The 18297-nt window shown below is 51.6% G+C and overlaps 6 protein-coding genes across 7 annotated transcripts; 3 read left to right on the top strand and 3 right to left on the bottom strand.

The window, feature by feature from the left end:
* The first annotated feature begins 75 nt into the window (after positions 1-75).
* J3458_000958 (uncharacterized protein) lies at positions 76-4006 on the top strand. Its single transcript, XM_007809763.2, has 2 exons — positions 76-265; positions 324-4006. The coding sequence occupies exon 2, from the start codon at positions 351-353 to the stop codon at positions 3924-3926; it is 3576 nt and encodes a 1191-aa protein (XP_007807954.2). The 5' UTR covers positions 76-265; positions 324-350; the 3' UTR covers positions 3927-4006.
* Positions 4007-4181: 175 nt separating this feature from the next.
* On the bottom strand, positions 4182-4970 carry J3458_000957 (uncharacterized protein; the record flags this gene model as incomplete). Its single annotated transcript, XM_066116442.1, has 2 exons — positions 4182-4240; positions 4316-4970. The coding sequence occupies 2 exons, from the start codon at positions 4968-4970 to the stop codon at positions 4182-4184; spliced, it is 714 nt and encodes a 237-aa protein (XP_065978324.1).
* A 1434-nt stretch (positions 4971-6404) lies between these two features.
* Positions 6405-6731, bottom strand: J3458_000956 (uncharacterized protein; the record flags this gene model as incomplete). The annotated part of the gene is made up of 1 exon (XM_066116441.1): positions 6405-6731. The coding sequence occupies one exon, from the start codon at positions 6729-6731 to the stop codon at positions 6405-6407; it is 327 nt and encodes a 108-aa protein (XP_065978323.1).
* A 942-nt stretch (positions 6732-7673) lies between these two features.
* J3458_000955 (uncharacterized protein) lies at positions 7674-8153 on the top strand (the record flags this gene model as incomplete). Its single annotated transcript, XM_066116440.1, has 1 exon — positions 7674-8153. The coding sequence occupies one exon, from the start codon at positions 7674-7676 to the stop codon at positions 8151-8153; it is 480 nt and encodes a 159-aa protein (XP_065978322.1).
* A 4614-nt stretch (positions 8154-12767) lies between these two features.
* On the bottom strand, positions 12768-13067 carry J3458_000954 (uncharacterized protein; the record flags this gene model as incomplete). Its single annotated transcript, XM_066116439.1, has 1 exon — positions 12768-13067. The coding sequence occupies one exon, from the start codon at positions 13065-13067 to the stop codon at positions 12768-12770; it is 300 nt and encodes a 99-aa protein (XP_065978321.1).
* A 1506-nt stretch (positions 13068-14573) lies between these two features.
* Positions 14574-18031, top strand: J3458_000953 (uncharacterized protein). Of its 2 annotated transcripts, XM_066116437.1 has the most exons (3): positions 14574-15630; positions 15711-15999; positions 16067-18031. In XM_066116437.1, exons 1-3 carry the CDS (start codon positions 15292-15294, stop codon positions 17266-17268), a joined length of 1830 nt encoding a protein of 609 aa, XP_065978319.1. In that variant the 5' UTR covers positions 14574-15291; the 3' UTR covers positions 17269-18031. The 2 variants fall into 2 exon arrangements, with proteins under 2 accessions (XP_065978319.1, XP_065978320.1); XM_066116438.1 differs by having other exon boundaries at positions 14574-15999.
* Positions 18032-18297: the final 266 nt, after the last annotated feature.

The raw sequence follows: 18297 nt of genomic DNA, 5'->3' as shown, positions 1-18297 counted from the left end.
TGAGGCACATACCCTTTAAGTGGCCCAGGGCGCGTCTCCTCCAGACGCGTTCTGGTAGTTACAAGCCAGTAAGTAGCAAGTCGCGGTTCCACAACCGACCACGACACTTCCATCGCAACTTCCACCATCAATTTTAGATCCAGCACATCACATCTCAACTTTTTAGCAAGGTCGCCAAATCACACTATGGCATGGTGATAATCAGGTTTCCCAAAGGTACTCATCTGGGCTGTTTGCGATGCTGTGGATAAGATAAGTTAAACAGGTATGGAGTGAGCGCACAGAACCTTGCCCAAGAGGCTAACATCGCCCTTTGCTGAAAGGCTAGAAAACGAGTCACTACACGTCAAATGGGACCTGTGTTGGTAGGAAACATGGGCCAGAGTGGCATTGGTGAACCGTCATCCCGAAAGCTGCACCCTTTCTTCGCCAACGGGGCCTCTGGTCTGATCTCGACCACTTCGACGTCAAATCATACATTAAACACACGGCTTGACAGTAGCGACATTTCCACTCCCGTGCTTGATGCTGGAGGCGACGGATATCCTGCGAGGAAATATGCGTCAGAAAATCTAGCATCTCAATATGAGAGAAATTCAGGCACTCAACCACTCAGCCACGCAGTTGATGCACCTGGAGCTGCTCTCACTCGCCCTCTTTCCGGCCCCTCTCAACTCCTTCCGCCTTCTAAGGTTACCGAACAGGACACTTCCATATCAACGGAAAACCAATATGAGCTACAACACCTGTCTATTCCCTCCATTATGACAAACAAACCCCTCGAGGATGTCACCCAGTGCGCTCTGCCAACGACCAGCATTGACCAGTCCGAACGAAATGCGCCATCACAGGGAAAGAAGGTACTGAGACTAAACCCTAGAACCGGCACTCTAGGATCACCGCCCAAGACGAAACAAAAATCTAAGCGCTCCCTCATAGTCTGTATCAAATATGGTCGGGATGAAAAATCCAGGAGTGAAATTGGAGAGAAGATCACTCGGGTTTTAGACGGCAGCTTACAACTCCCGAAAACACCGACAAAGCAGCGATCAAATCAGAGCTTAACCAAAACCAGTGATATTGTCGCCAAACCTTCCACATCTACCAAGGGGACTCACCCATTCTTCTCAGGCAAACCGAAACCTCGTTCATCAGCACCTACTCCATCAACAGATTCGGCAACAAGGTCGCCTGCCAAAAAGGACACAGTATTTATGTCAACGCCTGTGTCTCCCAGGAGACCGAGGAATCCATTCTCGTCAACAAATACTGCGGCGATATCACAATTTGGCGTCCGGCCTAGAGGGACCAAAGTACCTGGTGCCAAGCACCCCATGTGGCCAGCCCAGGGCATGTCCCATGTTCGAGGGAATAGCTTCAGACCACCTTGTACCACAGAATGTAGGGTCGAAACAGGCGGACACAAGAAATCCAAAGGACAGGTCACGACCATCGGTCCAAATGAATCGGTGCTGGCTGCTGTTGTCGATAGAATAGACGTCGCAGGCTTGCGCCATAGTTTGCCGCAGGACAACGACTCTTTCAACCCTGCCCCTGCGGAGCTCCGCATTCCACAAAAGCGATGTGAGAGCGGTTCAAAATTACAACGTCGAATACGACGTCAACTCACAATTACCTCACCACTAGCATTGGCAGGAATAGAAGATCCGTGTTTCGACGAACTTGCAGGGCCAGCGCCAATGCTAGCTCATCCAGCCATCAGCCGCCACTACATCTCCCTAGGGACACACCTATCGGCATACGACAGGTCTACCTGTGAAGGATCCTCTTGGAATCAAAAGTACGCACCCGTCTCAGCAGCACAAGTCCTTCAGAATTCCAAGGATGCCCTTCACATAAAACAATGGTTAGAAGGAATGAAGGTTCAATCAGTCGAAACTGGTAGCGGTGATGTGACCGGAGACAAGGGTAGATCAAAGGCTGAGTCACTACCGAAGAAAAAGAGGAGGAAGAACAAAGTGGACGATTTCATCGTCGACACTGACGAGGAAGTGAGTGACCTGGAAGAGATCTCTGGAAGCGATGGAGAAGGGGATGACAGCTCTGACAAATGCCTAAAATCCGTCGTTCGAGCTGGTGGCGCAAAGTTCAAGGAACCGGGACAACTGAGGAATAGCATTGTCATTAGTGGCACAAACGGCTGTGGCAAGACCGCTGCTGTGTACGCCATTGCGAAGGAGCTTGACTTTGAAATATTCGAGATAAACTCAGGCGCCCGGCGAAGTGGCAAGGATGTTCTCGAAAGGGTTGGCGATATGACGCGAAATCACTTGGTTCAACAGCACCGAGCTCAGCAGCCATCAGTGGATGGAGGGCTGGATTATGAAGGCAAGGAGTCGACAAAGTCTGGCAAACAGGGCAGGATGACAGCGTTCTTCAAAGCAAAGGCTGCGCCTGAGGCAAAAGCAAGGCCAAAGCAAGCCATGGGTGGTCAAACTCAAAAGCCAAGTTCGAAAGCTCAGAAACAGTCTCTTATTCTGATTGAAGAAGCGGATATATTGTATGAAGAAGACAAGCACTTCTGGGCAGTCCTGACGGGCATGATGAATCAGTCGCGGCGACCTTTCGTTATCACTTGCAATGATGAGAGCTTAGTCCCGCTCCAGAGTCTAAACCTCCATGGGATCTTTCGCTTCATGCCAGCACCGGAGCCTCTTGCGGTGGATCTGTGTCTCCTCATTGCCGCAAATGAAGGACATAGTCTCCAGAGATCCGCCGTTGAGTCCCTATACCGAGCTCGTGATCGCGACCTACGAGCCACCATTTCTGATCTTAACTTCTGGTGTCAAATTGGAGTGGGTGATCGCAAGGGGGGATTAGACTGGTTTTACGACCGGTGGCCCAAAGGTTGCGACTTGGATGATCGCGGTGATGTCGTTCGAGTGATTAGTGAGGATACGTACCAGAACGGCATGGGCTGGATCGGACGGGATGTCATGATATCAGAGTGCGACAGGTACGATAAAGAGGTCGAGGCCTTGCAACAGTCGTGGAACTTCTGGCAAGTGGATATGGGCGACTGGTGTCAATCCAATGAACTGGGGTCAGTAGTAAGAGCGGCATGGGACTCGGCCGAAACTGATGGCAAAAGAACACTGGCTCTCGAAGCCTTGGAAAAATTCTACCAGACAATGAGCGATGCTGACATTTGTTCTGCGGGTATGTGTGCAACTTGGCTGCAGGAGCCCGTTGATCCGTCGCTTCCTGATCTTACCGGCAAGGCGAGAGACGACTTCATAATCGGGCGTACCTTGTTAGAAGCAGACGGCTACACACACCCTGTCATGCCCAGCAAAACGATTTCCATGACCTTGCGATCACAGGCTCGGGCGCAATTACGTTCAAGGCTGCAAGACGTACAGCCATCTCCGGACACTGCCGGTTTGTGCGCAATTAACGAGTCTAGCGCCATCTCAAGGCTTGAGTCGTCATTCCATGACACTTGCAGGAGCGTCAACCGGATGGACGTGGCCCACGCATTCGATCCAATAGCCGTAGCGCCCAAGGCGCAACCAAGTTCGCATCTTGAGCCCTCTGTCTTTGACCGTACGATGCAGCTTATTGTTCTGGATGTTGCTCCTTGGATTCGCGGCATCGTGGCCTTTGAGAATCAGCTCATGCAAGAAAGGCTAAAGCTAAGCCACATCTTGAGTGACGGCGGAACAAGGAAGCGCATGCGCAATACGAGAAGTGCGTACTCGGCGCTTGAAGGTAGCGAGCGAAGAAGCACGCGACGGGAACAGTACTTTGGCGACTGCCTTTCCACTGGCCTGGTGATGCGCACTGGGGGTGATTTTTGGCAGGACGCTGTTGCCAAACACACGAAGGGCGGCGTTCTTGGAACAGAAACTCCGTACAGTCAACAGGGAATTGCTCCGCCGCCGGAAAAAGAGATGGTTTTATAATGGCAAGGATTGGCGGTGCAATAATGATATGGAGCAAATCTTGATAGCGTCGCAATGTATATAGAAAGGGGATATTCACACAAGAAATAAAGTTGGATACATGGAAATCAGCTAGATCTCTGGTTCAAATATGAAGCTGGTCCACTACGAATTTTTCGAAACAGCGAGCAAGTGCAAGACGGGTATCGAGCGGTAAGTAGCTAATATAACAGCGTGAAAAAAAAAGGGGGGGGTTAATCGTAAGATATCGTCTCATCATCTATACCCACGGCCACCATGTCGCGGCAAGTCTCTCTCCACTACAATAAAGTCATCTTCACGACGAGCCCGGTGTTCCAAATCAACATATGGTAGATGAGAATGTCCTTCAGAGGCATACGATGGCTCACCTCTAGCCTGTTGATGGTGCCCAGGCCCCAGTCTCTCCCACCTCGCGGTGTCAACAGCCTCTTGGTAGACTCGCGTCCGGACCGGTCCCAAGCTTCGTGCTCTGGGAACTCGTTCCCGACAACTTGTGCTCCTCCGCAAGGGAGGAACCGGACCTCGTTCCACGGCCAGTCTCTCGCTCTCGTAGTGGTAAGCCCTGTCCCTGTTAATACTACGACCCCTCTCCCGCCGACGGACGTCTGGGCCATGGCCATTGTCGCTTGGGACCCCAAGCACCTTGTCCCTGGCCTTGTCCAGGCGCGTCTCCCACTCCTCCTTGGCGCCGTACAGCATGCCCTTTGGCCAGAACTTGTGCGCTACAACGGCCGCCACGCCGATGCCCAGCAGCAGGCCGGCCGAGTCCTTGATGAGCTTGCCCCGGTTGTGCTCCTTCTCCTGCTGCGAGGGCACGCGGCGACACGAGTCCCTGGAGCTGTGTCTGGACGGCGGCCGCGACGCGCTGCGTCTTGATCTCGACGGCGAGCGGGACTGCGACGGCGTCCGGGACCGCGACCGCGACATGTGCCATCTCGCGCGGGACGCCGATCCAGGCACGCCTTCTGGACCTGCATGGGAGTGTGGTGAAGTCGACGCCGACGGCGGCCGTGGTCTCTGCATGGTCGCCGTGAAGGTTTCCGTAGACAACAAGTGTTAGGAGGGCAAAAAAGGAGCTTGCCCGCAAGAAGACCCCAGACAATAGCCAGCACGGCGATGTTACAAAAAACAAACCGAATAAAAGGTAAGACGAGCCCAGGAACAGCCCGTGCTGTCTATGGCCAAGTCACTCACCCCCTGCTCGTGGGTGTGCTTTCACAACACAACTTGTAAAGGTGTCGAACTTGCACGATACACAAAACAAAAGAAAAGGGGGGGAAAAAGGCCCAATAATCGTCAGCTGCAAGTGCCGTGCGACTCGAATGCAAACAAGGAAACAAAGGCAAGGGAAAGTAATTAGAGAAAGAAAAAAACAAGGCAACAGGCAGGGGAGAGGGCGGTGGGTGAGGTCATATCTGCCCGACAGCCTCACGGCACAGCCCCGGGAGGGAGCCGGAGACTTGGGCGACTTATTACTGTGCTCTGTACGGAGTAGTTAATTTGTACCAGTGACGGAAGTTGTTTGGCTCGGTCCGTGGATCATGAGCAGCCGGGTGTTGTGTGACGTAGGGAGCTGCAGAGGCGGGCCCCTCGGATGGATGGATGTATCCAAACACCGAAAGAATACATGAGACTCTTTCTTTTCTTTTCCTTTGCTTAGTCGTGGGCCTTGTATTGGCCATGGGCTCAGGCGTGAAATTACTTGGGTAGTCATGCGCGGTCAGCCTGTGCTACGTCTTAATCGTTTCCATCTAGGCCGGTGACCCGACAGAAGGAAAACAACCGTCGTCGCAACACTTGCGAATATTCAGCTGCGGCTCGTGACTAAAAAAAGGACGGGGGTGCCATGGATTTCCAAGCGGACACTTGTTCTGCGCCACTCCCTCCAGGAATAACGTGTGCTACAGACCAAGCTGTCAACCGCAAAACGAGGAAATGCACCCTTCTCGTGACTGGCAATGATGCTAAAATACCCTGTCGCCCCAGTGGGCCGTGATGGGCAGGTCTCGCTGCGTGCCCTGTTTGCTCTAAAAATGGATGATGTCAAGGCGGATTCATTTGTGCAAGCCGTACTTCCGGCTGCTTCAACATGGCACACGCCCATTGTCCTGTCTCGTCGTGAGAACCGCGCGTATCTACGCCGCAACTAACCGCAAAGAGCAGCCTTTGTCATTCTTGACGAGATCTTGGCGAAGGACGTTGTCTGCAACGATTACACCTTGTCGATGATGATCTGGTGATGTCGTATTTGTTCGACTGACAGCTTCTTGGGCCTGGGAGACGTTCCATAGACAGTTAGCCAGAACACAATAACCTCATGGAAAGAAAATATGTTGGGGAAAAAGGGGGGGGATTCCTAGGAGGGGAACCTCGAATATATTTACGGTTCAACAGCGTCATCCTCCACTGTTTTCACATTCTCAACGCCCAGGCGCTCAAAGGCGTTCCCCGGCATTTTCACATATTCATTCCCTCGACGACTTGAGGCCGGTTACTTCTCCGTCGTTTCCCAGCTGCGTGTGCCCGTGCGAGCGTCGAGTACGTGCCCGAGAAAGACGAGGTGGTTCTTTTCAACCCGGGCATGATAATTCTATCGGGTATCAAGGTATGTCCATGTCCGGGAGCGTTTTCCCGATACTCTCGGCAACTGTTTGGTTGGAATAGAGGGACGACACGCTGGTCTTCATATTGGTTGGATTTGGCTTGCAACGAGGCGAGTATTGAAACAAGTCTCGAGGTCCAGCCTCGAGATTCGGAAGTTATTATTTGCTTTGGGACAGACATGATGGAGATGACATATTAGGTACCGGTGCAGGGTAGCTCATGCATCTCACCATGGGCTGGAATGTCGCCGACCTAATGACTATGAGGTGGGCCAATATCTAATTTTGTTAACGGGCAGTGAATATTAAAACCGTGGTCTAGACTCTAGACCACTACTCATATGATGGACGTCTTGCGTTGTTTGCCCTCGAACGACCCGACCAGCAGCCAAACCATTGCAGGGCTTGTGGCGTACGACGTCGGCCAACAACAAAATCAGTTTTTGGCCCGGTACTGTCATTTCAAGCGGCGCATGGCCATGTACGGGCCTGTTCCCGCAATGACCATGATTTCGGTATGGCTCTCATCACCAGTGCAACTCTGAGGGTCCGACCTACACGAAAGTGTACCAAGCGTTGCGTATTGCGTCGCCAACCTGCGCTCGGCGGGATCAAAAGCAACTGCTCCACGGTAGACGGAAAGACGTTAAATATGACAGGTATAGGTTCCGTTATGCAGCTCGTCAAGATATCAACGCCATGTCCCGCCAAAAAGTAGAGACCAATCCCAACACAGCTCCTCCATTCGTGAGAATGTATGTGCACCCGTTTCACAACGGGAAGAGAAGGCATGGGAGGATTGTATTTCTCGATGCCAACAGCTTGCCATGGTGTATCGCCAGCGCCGTGATGGCTCAACACGATGCCGAATGGTTGTGATCCGTTAACATACAAGGTATCAATCATCCCAGTGTAGCCGGAACAAAAGGGAAACCTTGTCCTTAAAAAAAAGCTGTATCACTACGTACTGCTTTGGCTCGCCCGCGACCATGGCTGACGTTGAAACCATCTGTGCTCTCTGATTTGGTCTTTGACCCGAAAGACTGCTAGCGCCAACAAAAGTGATTGTGCAACAAATGGCTTTTTTTACTTCTTGGATTTCACACAGTCGCACCAAGGTCCAATGGAGCGCAGCGGCCCCTTTGCAACCGAGATTCATAGTCCAGGATCCGGGGAAGTTGGACGTGTGTGCCAGTTATTATCATGCGGCGTGCAGCCTTCGCCCGGATGGCAGAGGGTGATCGATGGCGGCACAGACACATCTGGTGGTGATCAATGTCTCGAACCCGGTTTTGTGGGACACAGTCACGACAGTGTCTGTCAGAGAGGGTCTGAGAGTCACATCGCAGTGGCTGTCCGCCGTCATGGTGAAAAAGGCTGCATTCCTCATCAGATGAGGCAAAACGAAAGGAGTCACAACGCCCACCTAGCCCGTACCAGCCAATCAAAACCCCCCCCGCTGATACGACCTCAGGGTTGCAAGGCCATGGTTGAAGTTGCCTTGGCAAACTCAGTCGCTGAAAGGGCGACCAAACGCATGGGTCTGCTTCATGCATCACACGACAGCTGGGTTCCAGTGGCCGTAGATGGATCAAGTCGATGAAAACAAAAAAAAAAAGAAGTGCTGAATCGCGAACACGACAAAGTGATATTAGATGATCCAAAGGCTACCCTCACACGTCGAGGTACGACGCCGAGGTACATTGCTCCTTGCCTGCAAGCAAATACCTTTGTGAAGGCCAGGGCACTCCGCACAACAAGCAGCTTGGATGTCGTAGTGTCTATGCTATCTGCAGGTGAGTCAAGTTGGAAGCGTCCGTGGACCCAAACCCAAATAAAAAAAAGTATGAGAAGGCCGGGAATTCTGGAGGGGAAGCCCCAATCTGCTTTAATTAGGTTTCACCAGCGCTTCTCTGGACAAGAAGAGGCCTAAGCCGGCGGGAGGTCTGATCTTCGGATAACCAACGCCCTCCCCTTCCGTCATCATTTTGTTGGTGTCAACCGGTCCTCACAGCCCCGCAGTGTGCAATGGGGCCTGTGTGTTGAATGCGTATGCTTTCGTATGAGAAACCCGGCAGCGGCATTGGTATGAGATGGCAAGGCGAGACTTCTCGTCATTGGATTTTGCCATGGCCTGCCGTACTCCTTTCAAGATGTGACCATCGACCCCGATAACTCCGTGCCCAAAAGCGAGCCAAGGCGCCATATGTCTACGTCAGCGCGCCAAATAACTACAAGATTGCTGACAGAGTTATGGAGTACTTGACATCAAAGCTCACCCATCTTCTAGGAGGACAAATGATGTTTGCAAGGATGCGGGAATGGATGGATGGTCTTTGCTGGCATCCCCAGATCCATCAACATCACGCCAGCAGCCCTCACTCTACTTTTTGCTGACCCATATCTGACCGTCAATGTAGTCAGGACTCTTGTGTCGGTGAAGGTCAGCCAGCCGCGAATTGACCCAAATGTCCAACACTGTTGGAAAAGACTCGGAATTGTATGCACGGATTGGTCATCTGTATCCATGGTTTTCGTCTTATACGAAATTGTGTGTTCCCTAGGCAATTACGGGAGTACTCGTGAACACTATCTTACTTTGGCTTGCTGTCTGTGAACCGTCTTCATACTGTGGATGCAACCTTGGCTTCGCCGCCGACTTGCGGAGCACCTGCGTCCTGGTTGGTAGCTTGTATTCTCTTGAGTGGTCTCTCTAGACCCGGTAAGAAACTGGAGGAGGAGGAGGAGGCTGTGGCCTTGATACAAGAAAACAGTCCTTGCTCTTTGCAGCAAACGTGGTACTTCCAGAGAGGAAGTCATTTGATCAGGATCCGGCGATCATCTTCGAAAAACTTTTGGGTACGGAGTAATAGTTACGTCGTTTCAAAAATGCCCACTGGGCCAGTGGGACAGATACTCCGTACGTCCCGCGTGCCACAGCCCTTGTCGTCTCTTCTCTCAGAAAGGGCGATAATGTTTGAGGGTGGCAAAATGCACAAAATGTACGGAATACAACCCCGGCTTCGGGCACAGGATGGTTGTCGCTCTTTGAACGGAGCTGAACGGAGAATTGTACTCCGAAATAGTCACTTGGTTCCCACACGAAGGGAGGCTGTATCAGTAGCTTGCATCTGTAATCAGGACTCTTCCCAGGGGCATACCGGCATTCGAGGCGAGCATCAACTAACTTATCAGACAACAAAAGCCCTTAAAGCCCACCCCCCGGTTGCCTTGCTTGGTTTTGGCTTGGAAGACATACTAGTTAATAACGCAAGCCCGTGGTGGTGGTGGGTGCTCTGTGGCGGGCACGATGTTACGATGTGATTGGCATAAGAAGTGACAAAGAATGTCCCAGATTCATGTGCAATATGTCTGGCGGTCGTCGACCATGTCCACAACATCGTCAGTCGAAAGAATGACCAACCGACCTGACGATTTGTGTCGAGTTGCGAGTCACGACGGAGCGTGCTGATAAGTTGACACTTGCCTTGAGATTCTAGACCTTTTGCCAGCCCAATCAATAACGACCTCGATCTGACCAACAATGAAACCTACTTTTGTGGCCTGTGTGCCGCATGGGGTTCGACTTAAAAGGAATCGTTCCAGTACCCGAAAAGTACCACGTCTGCCTTCTCGCTGGTGTTGTACCTGGGTGCATTGACGTAGTCAGCTGGGCGGTTCAGTTCCCGCCAGCTTCATTGGCACTCCGAGGGCTGGAGGTTCAGCGACATCGAACCAAAAGGGCCCGATACAATGTCCGTTTCTGGCGCTCGGAGATTTTGTTCCAGTTCACCGTATTCCGTTTTCTACTCTTTTGCTATTTTGTCTGTGTGCTGTTACAAACATCATTGGCTAGGAGTAGTTTAGAAGTGCTTTGCTCTGTGGTCGCCTTGATGATGACCCTCTACAAAACATGCCAGTTTGATGACAGGGCCGGCTCCAGACATTTTGTGTCAATATGGCGTGTCGAATACATCACCGGCTTGAGACCAATTCATCGAGTACCCCAATGTTGAGTCTCGAGTGACAAGTTGCTGGCCGTATATCTTCCTAGTTAAACTACTAGGTACCTACCAGGTAGGTAATTTGCTGGCTGCGCGTCCCGCCATGGAGTACGCATGCCATGGAAAATATTCACATGTAACGAGATTTCCACTGTCGTCGAGCGACAAAGAGATACAATTTCGATGACTGGTCAACCAACTCTGATAAGTGACCGAAATTTGGGGCATGTGGATTCCTCCGAGGCATCAAGCAAGAACACGACATCTGGAAGCAGAAGACTGCAGATCTGCTTCCTCTGTCAAATCTGTTCTCTTTCTTTTTACGTGGCTCGTGGCCTATCCAAGGCCACGGAAGGGCCTTTATGCCACAAAGCGACTTGTGTAACCAGCAAGCCAGAGCGTTCCAGGTCACAAAACTTGATCTGGTGGGCAGCCTGAAGACTGGTCTGCGTTTTTACGTTAAGCGAATAAGAAGCATGGTGGAACCAAGCCCATGCGCCGCCCTGCACCCAAGTATGAAGTGTGGTGTTTGGTGGCCGAGAAGTACACCAATCTAATCTGGTCCGGAGTATCGACATATTCATCGCTTCCTCGCAAAAAAAGATGATATCCGCATGCCTCTGTCCACGGCCTCCTAACAACAACTAGATGGCCCGGGTAGCAGGTAGCCCGCCAAGGATGTGGCGTATTAAAAACCAGGGCAGTACTCCGTACCAGAATACAATGTCGCAGCCGTGATGAGATCATGAAGACGAGACAGCGAGAAGGAAAGAAAGTGCAGCGACCCCAGCTGGCTTAAAGTGGTTGAATATTCTGCGAGTTGTGGCATTTGGCGGCTTATAGACGGTGGAGGTCAAAGTTGGTGCTTGGCTTCAGCTTGTCTTGAGTTGGTAAAGCCTGCAGGGGACCTAGGAACTACCATGACCAACTCCCGCGGGAGCATAACAGAAGCCAGATGGCCGAGGCTATTATGCACAATACGGAGTAGCCGCAGGATGCATGTTGACCCCTAGAAGAACAGCTGTGGCCATTCCTGTTCTGCTGGAATCCTTGTTCGTAGAGAATGCTCGACTGTCAAGATGATCCGAGGACAAGGAATAACTTGTCATCTTTGAAAGTCGGGGAGCCGAGTGTGGTGACCATCCATCACACGCAAACCCTACTTCTGGCTGGTCCCCGCTGGTAACAAGTATGCTTGCTTGATCTTGGAACCAGACGACGAGTTCTGCATCGGCGGCAACACCGGCGTCTGCAGAGAGCTTCAGACACAAAAGGCCCGCTCACCTGAATGCGTTTGTACGAGGATACCCAAACTAGTTCAATTGGGTCAGGACTGTGGACATGCATTCAACTTGGACAAGGGCAATGATGGCGGAACGTGGTGCGGCAATGAATGTTGCTCGTTGCCCATGTCAGTCGTTGCAAGGGGGACCGCCAGTACATCACTTCTGTCTCCTGGATGGCTGACTTGGCAGGTCTCTGCTCACACCCACCAAGTAGCGTGCCATCCAGCAAACAATGCTCCGTACTAAACTCCGTGAAGACTGATCGTTTCTACGTGCCGCGATCCCGTGTAATCGATCATAGTCGAGCCCCTCGCTTGGTTGATGTGCCTTCACAGACCGCACACTCCCAGATCATCGGATACAGGTTGTGCCGCGGACATGGTTTCGCTTCTATACACAGAAGCCTGGAATGCCCAGGATTGGCAGAGCAGGGCATTTGGCTACTTTGCGAAGCCAATCGTGGCAGAGACAGCCGAGTGTGTACTCTGTATTATTGGGGTGACAAAATATGAAGCCCATACCTTGTGCATCTTATTAATGTCTGGCTCAACTGTCAGGCTCCTCCTGGTCTAGCCACCGGAAGGGATTCGTGCAGCCAAAGCTAGTCTCGTATGGGTTGGGTCTGATTATTTACCCAGGTCTGGTAGGTACTCCAACCGTGGGAATATCGTTCCATGTACTCCGTACTCCGTACTTCAAGTGTGACACGGATTGACGAAGGAGCAGCTAGAGTTGCCGTCCTAGTTAAGAGCGCACCTTGTCTGCGAGAGCGAGGCTGTACATTCAATTTCTATTTTGCGTTGTCCGAGTGTCAGATGATTGCCAAAGTCATCGATGGACCCTTCGATATCGTGGCACTTCAAGTCAACATGGGGTTGATCCATCAAGAGCGACAAGCCCCATTCGTTGCTGGTCTCCCTGCCACACCTACTGGCCGGCTTTGAGCAGCCAGCAGGTGCGTAAGTGCACGATGGGGATCGCCTGTACGGAGTATGTACAGTAAAGAGGAGAGAGGAGTGGCTCGAGTCGACTGATGAATGTATTATACACAATAATACATATCATCAAAAACCGGAGTGTCCACCTTTCGAATGGCTTTTCTTGCCGCGAGTAATTCAGCAACACGGATGACAAGCGTCCACAATGGCCATCATTGGCATCGAGACGAGCTGGAACCGACGACGATCCACAGGGAATGAAAAGCCCATTGCCACGGCCAAACCACATTTGTCCATGCTTGACGGCGTCGCAGTTGCGCGTTGGGTCTGGCTGGTGGGTGTGCCACGCTTCGACTAGCTCGGAGCCAGCGTCAGTGTGCCCAGCTTGCTCCTGCGAGAATGTCTGAGAGAGAAACGCAGTTCCGCCAACCGGGGACCTCGAGATGGAGCCACTCGCTCACTTGGCCAGGTTCAGCCTGGGTCGACTAGTAGCAATAAATTTTACGGATATGTATACGGAGTACTCGGGTGGCCTGGCGTCGGACATGGTCTCTCTCCAAACCAACCCACCCGACACGGCGAATAGCGAGATATAGGAGGCGCGCAGGAGCGGTGGTCAACCCATAGCCCACAGGAATTTCCGCCAAGTATGGCGTAGCTGTGGATGGCAGGATGGCAGGATGGCTCTTGACTTGTGTGGCCGGCTGAGCCACTTGACTTCGACGATGCCTGGATACCACTCAACCACCACTGTCAGTCAGATGTACAGCAAGTAGGAGTCGATGGAGCTGACTTGGGATCCCCGTGTATTGTACGGAGTACAGAGCACGAAGTACCGGGTTTGCGTTTGCAGGTAGGTGCATTGAGCAAAAGGGCGGATCGCCTCTTCACTTGCCCCTTCTCATCTCACCCCAGCCCTCGACCATGACAGCTGGCCTGCGTGCTTGACTCTTAAAAATTGCGCAGATGTCGGGTGCCGAATTGAGTCTAGATGGTCGGCGCGGAATGATTTTGGGCATAGCTCGTACGGTCTCAAGCTGATTCATTTCAACATTTTTCAGTTCTCGGCTCTCTGAAGTTCGGCGTGGCAGCTGACTCTGCCTTCGCAGCCGTAAGTGCTCGCTAAACTTAGAACCTGGAGGAAGCCACTACTTGCGTGGAAGTCCCCAGCAAGTACACTGTCTCAGCGGTGGCGCCATGGAGGTACTTGTCAGCCGTGACAGCCGTGGTGGAGCGCAGGTACCTGGATGTATCCGTCATGGCTCTACTCTACAGACTTGGTGTTGAAGTGGCAGGCACCACCAAACCCGGCGCCTTCGTCTCGCATCCTCGTCTCGCATCCTGTCCCAGCTCGCCCCAGTCCACTGGGCTGCGCTTTCCCTTCAGTTGTGTTCGGGGCCCCCCTTACCTACTTGGTACCTCTAGTAGGTAGGGTAGTTGCCCCAGTTGCCTAGCACTCTGCCATCTGCCATGTCTGTCAGCCCGTGCAAGTGCAAGCGCAAGTGCGACTGCTCTGGCTGGTTCCTAACAACTCGTCCTTCACGTCACCCTCACTCCTCTCTCAACTTGTCGGCTGCTGCCACACGCCCCCCCTGTGCCGTCCAATTGACTATCATTGATTGACCCGGCAGCCAGAAGCATAAACGCGGGCCCAGCAACCACCGACGGTGGCCCTCGCCTTGGCGCCCTGGAACCAACCACAGCCCCGTTTGAACCTTGAGCACCATCTATCCCTCCACCATACCATTTACGCCGAGACCGTCGTCTTTCTCCCTCTGTCCCTCATATCAGCCGAGCCGGGTCATGTCTCCTTGGTTTCCACGACACGATCCGTGTCGTCTTTGAGCCCTTTTCTTTCTTCAATCATGGGCCCGTTCTGGTGAGAATCAAAGTGCAGCTGTGGAAGAAATCAACTGCATGCTGCATTCCTTTTGTCTTTCTGTTGCTGAGCCGCCATAGTAATAGCAACGGAGGGGGTGTCTTTCAACGAGCTACACACACACTTACACCACAATCACAGAACGACAACCACTGCCACCTGCAGGGCCCTTCGTTTTCATAGTCCTAACCTCTTTGAAAACAAACAACCGCGGCCTACTCGTCTATCCTTCCCGCTTCCCTATTCACTGAACTCTTGGATTGCGGATAATTCCCATTCTGCCACTTCATCACGGCCGAACTTGCGACTAGAAAATCGCCCACCTCGCCCACCTCGAATGCCGCAGACCACGCCAACTCTTTCTTCTCGAGTCACAATTCAGTGCCGTCTTGACCCGGACTAATACCAAATGTGCAGACGTTTCTCTCCATGTCCGTTAGAATAACTTCTACACTTTCGTGTCTGCTCCCTTCACCTACGACGTGCCAAAACTACCGGGGACGAAATCTTACCTGCGGTGTTGTCCTGCCAAAGCTCCCTCCTCTGGTCAGTACGTCTTCGGGTTTGGGTAACGGGCTTAGGACACCACCGGTCGACGGCATGAGCACAGCATATCAACCTGCGATGTCGACTTATGAGGGCCACACATTATCTGGGTATCCCTCGGCATTATCTCACTCTAGCCACATCAAGCCGGTTGTGGATGATGCAAGAAGCTTCGCACTCGTACCGTTATTCATCCCAACAAGTCCAGCTCCGAAATGGATCCTATTCATCGACGGGACCGACCGCAGATCCGACGTTGCGTCAACCTTCTACCTCTTTAACTCCTGTCACAGAATCTTCAGTCACGGCCAAACGCTCTCATTCTACTACTCCCCGTCGAGGCTCCGAAACGTTAATTTACCACAGCTTGCAAATGCCAAAGTGTATCAGCCCTGCCGGAGGAAACCTATCCGACTTTGCTGCTCAGGTTGGTTGCATTTTGCTGTATCCTAAGCTATGAGTGAAAACAATGACTGTGGTACTAACAAGAATCGGGGGACTGTTTAGATGACCTGTTTATTTTGGTTCGAGTCTATTGACGAGCTGAAGAAAGCTGAATCGATTCGCCCACGACAATTCAACGCATCAATCCAGCGACTCCCCGCCTTGGCAAAGCCTCATGAACAGTTTCGAAAATGGGTATACAATGTTCTGTCAACGACCCAAGTCACTCAGAATGTCATCTTATTGGCCCTGTTGTTCATTTATCGTTTAAAGATGTCGACACCGCAGATAAAGGGTCGTGCTGGCAGCGAATATCGACTTTTGACGGTGGCCTTGATGCTCGGGAACAAATGTATGTGTAATTGAATTGGCTGACTTGATTTGAATGCAGCAAAAGCTAATTTGCTGTTTATCGGTAGTTTTGGATGATAACACATATACCAACAAAACCTGGGCAGAGGTATCTTGCTTCGCCGTCCAGGAAATTCATGTGATGGAAGTAGAGTTCCTCAGCAACATGCGATATAACTTGGTGGCTTCAAAAGAGGAATGGGAGCAGTGGATTGTGAAACTATCCTGTTTTCATGATTATTATGAGCGAGCTTCTAACCTTCCAGTATCTCCCGTTCATATCCCTTCTCCTAGTCACAAAGCGCTATATTCGCCCCTTCCATCGCCAACTGGAACTGGAATCCCGCCATTCACGCCTTCGGCAAAGTTTAATCTCTCACCGAACTCCAGGCATTGTCAAAATATGTCGGCTTACCAGTCCAATGCTACATCTCCACTGGCCTCGAAAATTTCGATCCCTATACCATCCTCTCACAAACGAAGTCCCGACGAGGATCTGACGGAGCATCCAGCTAAACGAATGGTGCATTCAGCTGCTCGACAAACTGTACAAGGGGCCTCCAGTACACGACTTAATGGACATGTTGACAGCTCCAGATTACCAGTTCCTCACCTGACCGTGGTGACGAATCATAGCCCCGATCAGTTCGCAACGGGTCAAAACTATTCCTCTCAAGGCCCGGTTCCATCTGCACCTCAACAGGTGGTATCTCTACCTCCTCTTCAATCGGGTGTTCGAGCAATGTCAACTGTCTATCAGACTGGTACGCCGTCCGCCGTGGCCTTGCAACCGCAATCCGTGTCAGCTTCTTCATCATCCGCAACAGCCGGATCTACCTATCCAGTTACAGGCTTACCGATACACCCACAAGTGTCCTATGGTACTCCGACAAAGCACCACAGCCCTAGAAATTTGGCACCTGCCTATGGTTCCTCACCCCTGGTGGAAGCTTTCGGGCCTGCATCCGCGGTTCACACGCCTATCGCTCATACTCCGATATCGAATTCGCCAAGTGTGTATTTGCAGCACCGTGCTAGCCCGTACAAACCCATTCGTCACGTCAACAGGCTTCTTTATCCGCCACCGTCGGCGTCTCTTGACCAGTATCATCTTTCGGTTCCAGTCCAGCCGAACCAGATGCACTATCAGCCACTAGGCCGGCGACACGATCTTCGAACCGGCATTGTACCTGAATTTTTGGTTTACAATCGTGGTCAGCAACAGCATCTTGTACCACACGGTCCGCACCAGGGACACTTTCCGTCTTAGGGATGGTGATACTCATGTGTCTCGCTCCGTTTGAACGATGAGCAATTCGACGCCGCAGGCATCAACAATTTGCACTACAGTGATAATGTAGGCCGTGAATTGACTTGGAAGATGACAACTTCCCATTTCTATTTCCCCGGACCGGACGAAATTAGACTCGAGCTTGCTTGTGTTTTATGTGAGCATGGCCTTTGGTTTCGTCATTTGTATGAATGTTTTTAGACACTACATGGAAACGCAGGCATGGATGAAATGGCATGGAATTAGGCGTTGGTTTTGCAAATAATTTTTAGGTTTTCCGGTTTGCGGGCTGGGGCTTTCCCGGCCTCTTATCTGTTGTCTCCGGTTTGGCAGCTATGCCCTCACAAACTTCCCAGGAATGCGAATCATGTTGGGGTGATTGGTTGACAAATACCACAATGGAGAAATACTCACGGACGAGCCTGGGCACTTTATAAATGCATTTGGTGGAGTTTTTGCGAATTTTCAATTAATGGCAAATCGGCCACAGAGGTTCATTAACAAGAGACACGGATGGACGATTTCTACGATTCGGGTTGACTTTGATTGTATGGTGCCTATCTGGTTCTTCCAGAAGGGTGTGAGTTGGTCTGTGTTTATACATCGGGCGACATCTGGCTAGTCGCGCAGCTATTAGATAGTTACAATAAGTCAGCAATGACGGAAGCGTTGCCACGCGTTAGGCATGTCCATTTGATGATGAATCTCGTCTTAGCTTATGAAGGCAGCTTCCGAGCCTCGGAGTACGGTTGGATTGGATAAGGTATCATGATGATTGGCTTCAAGGACATCACCGAGAATGACCAGGAACCCTAGGGGTCTTCGTAGGTATTTTAGTTTACACCGGGAGTAGAGATTCGCCGATAGCGTATCGCTGCTTTGGTTCTTACTTGGCCATTGGCCTCGTTTCCGTTATCCGCCAGGAGTACGAGGATGGATGGACCAAAGTGCTGGGCTGTCAAGGCGGTTCAGTGGGTGAAGAATATGGCTCCGTTACTGAGGGCCCAA

This window comes from Metarhizium acridum (assembly GCF_019434415.1).
Source record: "Metarhizium acridum strain ARSEF 324 chromosome Unknown scaffold_1, whole genome shotgun sequence".
Classification (NCBI taxonomy): domain Eukaryota; kingdom Fungi; phylum Ascomycota; class Sordariomycetes; order Hypocreales; family Clavicipitaceae; genus Metarhizium; species Metarhizium acridum.
The sequence above is the reverse complement of the archived record's forward strand: the minus strand, read 5'-3'. Positions and strand labels throughout refer to the sequence as shown.